Consider the following 7929-nt stretch of genomic DNA (forward strand, 5'->3'; position numbering starts at 1 on the left):
TATGGCTGAGTTTAAAACTGGCTCGAATTTCCTCCACTGTTAATGAAGCTGTATATTTTATGGCCTTTTTTTTTTTTCCTGTGTTTTCTCTCCATAACTTGTTAGGGGGGGGAGGGGATTTTTACACCAAGAAGAGAAGAAGAAAAAAACTTGTTATTTGTGCTGTTGTTTTTTTGCCCCCCCCCCCCCCCCCCCCATCTAGCAGCCATAACCTGAACAAGCTAAACATATTGTTTTATGCTGCTCTAAATATATATATATATATATTTATATTTAAATTATCATCTTGTTGGATTCAAATTATGCAGAAACTGTAATTTCATTTGACTTAAACTTAGATGCTTTTCGGTTAAATATTTATTTATTTTGTATCTACAGATGGAATAAAAAAATTAAAATCAACCATGTATTTCGTTCAAAAATATGTGTTTTAATAAATAAGCAAAAACAAAATAAATGTACATTGGACGGAGTTTGGAGACTTGCGAAAGAAAGTCAGTGAAACAAATCCATGCAGCAAATGACTAAATTGCATTGGTCCCTTTACAGGCTACAGGCGTACTTATGTACAATATGCATTCATCTATATATATTTATACTTTGGTTTAAAGTCTTTGAAAAACAATATATATATATATATATATATATATATATATATACATACACATCATTCTTAAAAAAAACGATTAAAGGATGGCTTTTGTTGAAGCACAGGCCGAGCTCTGTAACACGGTTGGCCTTTAGGCATTGCAGGTCTCTCTGCCCCTCCTCTCTCTGCCACACACAGCTCCAGACAGTCAGAAGCAGTGTGAGGAATCTGCATCTTCACATACACACACACACACACACACACACACACACACACACACACACACACTCACTCACTCACTCACTCACTCACACACACTCGCACTCCCCAAGAGTTTGTAGTTGTGGGTCACATTACGTCTCTCCGCCATGGCTTTGAGGTCGATGGGTTCTTCCATAATCCCTTTGGTCTTCATACTCTGTAGAAGTAAACAGTCTGCAATGGAGGGAAGGGATACACACAAACAATCATTACTTAAATGCAAACTAACTGGATGCATCACAGTTATTGATTTTGGCTATTTTCTCTGACTTTTTTTTCTTTTTTTCTGACTTTTTATTTATTAATTATTTTATTTTACATTCACTGGCTCGCCTGTGGGAAGTCATTAATGAAGCAGTGATTAGCCACTGAGCTGAGTAAAACCACATGGAGACTCAAAAGCAGGACCATAGTGTAACACATAGGGAAAAAAGAAACACACACACACACACACTGTTTCTCTGGCTTTTAGTTTGAAACACCTGAGTCAATTCACGGCTTTGCATTTCGCTGTCGATTACTCCTAAAACAATAAAGTCTAATTCCTCAGAGCAACATTGGGCCCAGAGTCATAGAGAAAGAAAATAACTATATTAGTATGGTCACGATATATAATATTTTCACGAGCCTTTTTTCTTCTTCCTCTTTATGTTTTGGAAAAATATCCACATGTGGATGTTGACGTTCATTGTTTTTTCTCCATTTCAATCCCAGCAACAACATGAACAATGTTCATATGAGCACCTCGTGTTTCTCACAGTCTTCTGAGGCGTTCGATGTTTTGTTATTTTATTTTACATTCCATTCAACTCAGAAAAAGAAAAAAAAGCAACCTTTTAATTTACTGCTCTTCCACACATCCCTGTAATGAAGCCTCTGTGTCCCCCCCACGGCCCCGGGGTTGGTTTACAAGACAACAAAGCCCCGCTGAGGGGCGGTCTGCTAAGGACATGCCAGGCCCATGAGAAATAAACAAACCCTGCTCCTATATTATTCTAACCCAAAGAGACATTTAATGTCACGTGCTCTGTCCCCTTGCAGCCCGAAGACACAGCCTTAAACTACACAAGCAACCTGTGCTTTTATTTTGGAATCATGTCATCAGTTTCAGCTCACACCGACTTAAAACCCACCCTGGGGGGGGGGGGGGGGTTCCTTATCATGTTGTGACGTCACAGTTTGGTGCCGATGGTCAGCGCCAGAAGGTGAACGGTTTGACTCGAACCGGGCTGCAGAACAACGTGACCAGATCCCGACGCACGCTCGCCTCTTCTTTTATTTTGTATTTGTGTTACTGTCTTGCATTGAACGTTCACGTCCAGCCGAGCGGCCATTCCTGCGGTCTCCGCTCAGGAAGGCGCTGCGTTGCGGGTATAAACGACCCGCGGTGCAGGCGCAGCTGCGTTTTGGTGCGGCCCGGGAACTTTATGTTTTTTTTTTTTTTGTATCTCACTCATTATGAGACGCTGTTAAGGGGACTGAATGAGTATTAACTACAGGAATCACAACCGGCATATTTAATGATAAATTATATATTTAACAGGCTGAGGTATATTCACAATTCTGAACGGCACGTGATGTTGTGTGTGTATATTAATCCGCCCACTCCCCTGCGCCGGATCCTCCCCCCCAAATAAGCGTACTCCGTATTCCGCATCCGGAACTGAAGCTTGTGCCTGTCTGCTTCAACGTGTGGACCTGACGGATCTGTTCGTCTGGAGGCCATCGCGGCCTCCTCGCGCAGCAGCAGCAGCATCCAACATGCAGCCGCCCGCGTCGGAAAGATGCTGAGGCCTCGGCGTGAAGTCTGTGTCACTCGGGTAACAAGCGCGCGCGGCACAGGCGCGTGAACTATAATGTCGGAGCCACGCTGACGCGCAGGAGCGTTTTGGTCATAATTTTCTGGAGGAAATAAAGTAGGCCTAGGGCTAATAATCCGTGAATGTCTAGAAGGAAGGCCTCATTGTATGTACATAATAATAATAATATAAATATCGTTGTAATTCTCTCTTGAATCCTCGTATTCATTCACCATTTGTGTACAACAACAACTCCTAAAAACGCGACAGGTACTACGTGACGCGAGCGTTCCTCTCCTCAGCGTGTGGTACCCACCGCTCCGGTTGCCTGAAGGTCTCTCTCTCTCTCTCTCTCTCCCTCGCTAGTGAGATGCTGACATCGACCACGCGCCCTCCATCCTCCACACGGAGAACGCGTAACTGAGTCTTTCGTGCGCCACGTAGCTGCAGCTGGACATCTTGTTGTCCATCTCGTCGCTCTGCAGCACCTGGCAGAGGAAGTCGATGTACCTGGAGGCGAGCTTCAGCGTCTGTATCTTGCTCAGTTTGTCCGAGGGCAGCGTGGGGATGATTTTGCGCAGCGACGAAAACGCGTCGTTCAGAGACTGCGTGCGCTGCCTCTCGCGCACGTTGGCCAGGCACCGCTGGTTCTGCAGCTCCTCGTACGACTGGTTGCTACTCGGGCTCGGCTTCTTGACCCGCTTCACGGGACCGGGGCTGCTGCCGCCGCCGCCGCCGCTGCTGTCCTCGCTGGGCTTCTTGCTCTGCCTCTTCTTCGCCGGGAAGCTGCTCTCCTGCGTGGTGTCCAGCTCCTCCTCGCTGGTCACCAGACTATCCGCAGGGGACACCGGGGAGCTGCAGCCCTCTTCCATGTCTTCCTCGAGGAAATGCAGGGATAGAGCAGAAAACACGCCGTCCACCGTTGAAGCCGTGGTTACAACAACAACCAAAAAGTTCCACAGAAGAAAAAAAAAAGAAGAAGAAGAAGAAGAACAAAAAAAAAGGTGTAGATATCCGAGAAGATGGAGGGGAGTATAACCTTCGGGATGCCCCGCTCTCTGCTCCTCTCGCTTCGGAAGGAACTGGATTTCAAACTTGAGGTTGGCACGCTTCTCCTCACGCAGTGAAGTTTTTTCCTTAAATTCTTTTGGAAACGTTATCCCCGTTTCAGATGCTAAATAGTTTTGAGAGTGGAAGGGGAGGGGTTTGGAGGGCGGAGGCGGAGCTAGTGCGCGTCCTGGTCGGCTAATAAGCGGGAGGGTCCAGTCGGGTTCGTGCCTCTGCTGGAACGGGTCTCAAACGGGCTTATTACTACTTCATTTGATTTTTTTAGTATTTTTTTAATCTATGTTCGCCTATATTTAATTAATAAAGCCACAATTAATCAAACTATGAATTAAATGGTTACAGTCCTGATAAAACCTCTTTTACGCATTTATTTATGATAAAATTATTTTAATTATCTTGAAATTAAGGCGATCATCTATTATATATGTGTTACATTATTCCCATAATTTGTATACAATTTTACATAATATATTATTAATAGTATTCCGTCAAGAAAAGCATCTCGACATCTCCAGTAAAACGTAAAGTGAAACCCCGGCTTGAACCTCGGCTGTGTCTGCAGGGCCTTTTTTTTCTTCTTCTTCTTTCTGCTCAACCCGTCCAATAACGTTTCCATGTGCGCTCGCGGCGATTTGCGCACAACTACGTCGGAGTTGCGTAAATCTATCCTCTTGATCTTTGATCGAATCAAAGCCGTCCGCTCTCACAGTTCCTATAATGTGCAAGTCAAACAGGAAGGAGGCTTAAACTAACCGAGGAGCTCTCCGGTTTCCGCCGATACCTCCAGTGGACGGTTCCTCCGTGCGCTGTGTCTCCATCTGTCACGTTCCCCCGACGCAGCGCGCCGGCGCACAGGTGGCTCACATTACGGCGCACGATTTATCCACCGCCAAAATATGGACTTTGTCCAAATCAGCTGACTGACCTCAAGAGATTTCTGCGGGTTCCATATTATTGTGGCTTTCTTGGCTATGGACCGGATTATTTTGCTCCCAAAAAAAAAAAGCAGGATGTTTAGGTATTTAAGCAATACATTATTTTGGCTTGTTTTAATAAAACATCTCTTTAAACTTTTTGTGCTGTTGGATAAATATCCAACGGTGGAGGAAACAAGGCCTTCAACTGTTAATGCCAGATTGTCCTGAATAATTGCCTCTTATTAGGAGCAATTTAGCTAATTCACACTGTAGCGAACACTTAAATTCACCAAGAGGATCTGAAAATAATCCAACGGTGTGTATCTTTAGTGCATGTGCCCATGTTGTGTGTGCTCTCCCGGTCCGGGGTGACCGGTCTCTGTAAATGGGGCAGAATTTGAAAGTTGCACAACATTGTTTAAACCCATAAATTCACATCTCCTGGTTCCCCCTTGAAACCCCCCATGTCAGAATAGAGGCTGCTCTGCTTAGTGTTCTGGGTTCCTCTGGTAATGGTGACTGTCACTGTTCTTTCCCTCGGTGCCAGGGCTCGACAATCCGACTCGCAGGCCTCGGTCCGTGTCCGAGGAGCGCTTTGCGTTCTCCTGGTCTCCGGCTTTATGAAGCAGGTCGTGTTTCTCACGTGGAAATATGAAAGTACTTTCTCAAATAAGTGCAGCGCGTTGGATGAAAGGAGGCGCATGCACATGTGGGAGAACACACACACACACACACTTTCCCTCATGATGCCCTCTGACCTCTGGCCTCCTCCTCCGTGCCCAGGGGAGGAGGTCCTGCCTCGCAGTGAGAGGCTGATCCTGCACAGTGTCTGTGAGGTGGGCCCCGGGCCCCGGGCCAGCACTTTTCCATTCACTGTAAAAAACTCAGGCACTGATAAGTTAGCGCATATCCAAAGAAGCAAGCAACACGACGACGAGGAAGACAGTTCCCAGAGTCTCGGACTGATTATAATTCCTTCCCGATCGCGTTCGGCTGCAAAAGATAATGTGAACAACTGCAGGAGAGCTCGAGCGTGATCATTTAATATATATTCTTGTCAAAGTGGCACCCCTACATTCACACTTTTTGTCATTTAGGGTGTTTATGGTGTTTGATATAATGCATTTTAAAGTAAAAGTTGATTATATGTCAAAACGGTGTGCTGCACTGCTCAAACAAGGTTCACCCAGCGGTCCTGGAGCGAGTTAAAGGGGTCCCAGAAAAAAGTCTGTGAAACGGAAATATACGCCGTGATACGCCAAAAGAGGAATGAGTGATTCATGTCTGTCTCACCTGACGCTCATTGTGACTGTAGAACCCCCTGAGAGAGATGAAAGGAGAGAGAGACAGCAGAATGAAGTGTGAGAGAGAGAGGTAGAGAGAGAGAGAGAACTCAAACTCAAAGATGAGCTCGGGCCATAATTCAGTGGGGCAGAATGACGCACCACTGTCTTGTCTGACACCTCTAGAACCAGATCCACATGAGTCCGGGGCCACGGCCTCCACGAACCCGGGTCCTCTCGTCACGTCGGTGGAAACACATCCTCGTCGCCCCGCGCCGCCCTCCGCCGTCACGTCGTACGTAGGAGACCGCCGGTCGCCCCGACGGGAAGTGAGGCCGGGAGGCGCCGAGGGACAAAGAACAGGTTTTCGGTAAAGAGAAGAAGAAGAAGAAAGAAAAGGATCCGCCAGACCCCCAAATGGAGGAGAGGGGCCAAACACGTCTGCGCGATGACCCCCTTCGCCTTTGATCTGACGGAGAGGGCCGCGGACGTGTGAGGGAAGTTATGGAAGGGATGATTTGTTGGAGGCCGTGTTGAGTGGAATTCTCCGGTCCATGTGGCTGCCGGGATCGGTTATCTTTGACTTCTACCCCAACAAACACCGACGGGCCTCACCCCAAATGATCTTGGCGAGAGGATCTAAAGACGCGGCCTCGCATATTTTCTGCTCGTGTGTGTGCATGGGCTTTTAAACTCATGTACAGTATACATTAGCACCTGACTATTGAACGCATTGTGGACATCTGTCTTTTCATACATGCACATGTGTGTGTGTGTGTGTGTGTGTGTGTGTGTGTGTGTGTGTGTGTGTTTCGGAAAGTGATTCAAGATGAACTAAAGATGTGGAGCAGTGAGAAGGGCCCAGCTGCTTCTCATTGCAGGATTTCTAGGGCAATACAACCAATGAATGTGTGCTTGGGCGATACATGGTCGTTCCATACGCATTAGCACACCGTGACACACAGCTCAGCCGCTTCTTGCGTTAGACTTTATCTCATTCTGACGATATTCGTCTTAGGATATCAAATTAAAAGACTCTCGACTTTTAAGATAAAACCAGAAGTGGACTTGTCCCTCTGAAGTTTGACGAAAGCAAAAGTCACGTCTGTTTTGTTGCCCGGTCGGAGTCACAAGTCGGAGTGAGATCGGATTTTAGTGTCGAAATAGTATTTATTGAAAACTTTCAAGGCTTTGAAAAAAAAAAACAACATGTTTTTAAATCGCCATTGTTTCCTTAATTCTCTTTGTTTAAAATAGTTCGACGTTACTCGAGTTCGTCTTCTTCGCAGGCGTCCTAACCAACGTCGACGCAGACTTTTATTGAAATTAAATGACCAAAAGGGCCACTTAGCGATATCGGCCACGGGCGCCGTTGCTAATTCGGGCCCTGTGTTCCGCAGAGGCCTCCGGTGTGAGTGAAACAACAGGCCGTAATCGGGGGGGAAAGGTACATATTGGCCAGTAAAACCATCGGCTCCCACACTCACAGAGTCGTTCTTCGGTAACTCGGTATAACGCTGAGCACCCATTCATTCATATATCCACACTTCTCCTTTCTGCTGCCCCGGGGCCGATGACAAGGTGTTTCTGAAATCGCATTAGGGGCCCTTTCATAGAGGTTTCATTTGGGGAGTGTGTAACAGCTTGAAGCGTTTAGGCTTTGTTTAATACGAGGCAGACTCGCCGCTCGCTGCTTTGTCTCCTGTGTGGAAAGGAGCCCGGGATGGCGGAGACCCCCGCTGTCAGAGATCGCTTTGATATCTGGAGATGGAGGGGAAACACACACACACACACACACACACTAACACCACCACCCCCTAAAACCTGTGTGCTCTGTACCTGCCTCTGCCCCGCTGCCCTGTAGAGTTATGGCCGTCCAGTGAACAAGCCGAACTTTGAAGTGCGGCTCTCCAAGGCTTCACATCCTCCGGGAGATGCGTGTGGAGAGTGAAAAAAAAAAATCATGATATACAGGACTGTGTCCTATTTTTAGGGCACATGCTGGGTCTTCT

General features: G+C 46.7%; 1 protein-coding gene across 1 annotated transcript; it reads right to left on the reverse strand.

Annotated features, from left to right (window-relative positions):
* Positions 1-409: 409 nt before the first annotated feature.
* Positions 410-3915, reverse strand: twist2. Its single transcript, XM_056430989.1, has 2 exons — positions 2966-3915; positions 410-1024 (listed from the first exon to the last, which is right to left on the reverse strand). Exon 1 carries the CDS (start codon positions 3519-3521, stop codon positions 3012-3014), a length of 510 nt encoding a protein of 169 aa, XP_056286964.1. The 5' UTR covers positions 3522-3915; the 3' UTR covers positions 410-1024; positions 2966-3011.
* Positions 3916-7929: the final 4014 nt, after the last annotated feature.

This window comes from Pseudoliparis swirei, chromosome 2, assembly GCF_029220125.1.
Source record: "Pseudoliparis swirei isolate HS2019 ecotype Mariana Trench chromosome 2, NWPU_hadal_v1, whole genome shotgun sequence".
Classification (NCBI taxonomy): domain Eukaryota; kingdom Metazoa; phylum Chordata; class Actinopteri; order Perciformes; family Liparidae; genus Pseudoliparis; species Pseudoliparis swirei.

Coding starts and splice junctions, on each gene's coding strand:
- twist2 (XM_056430989.1), bottom strand. CDS start 3,521: ATGGAAGAGGGCTGCAGCTCCCCGGTGTCCCCTGCGGATAGTCTGGTG.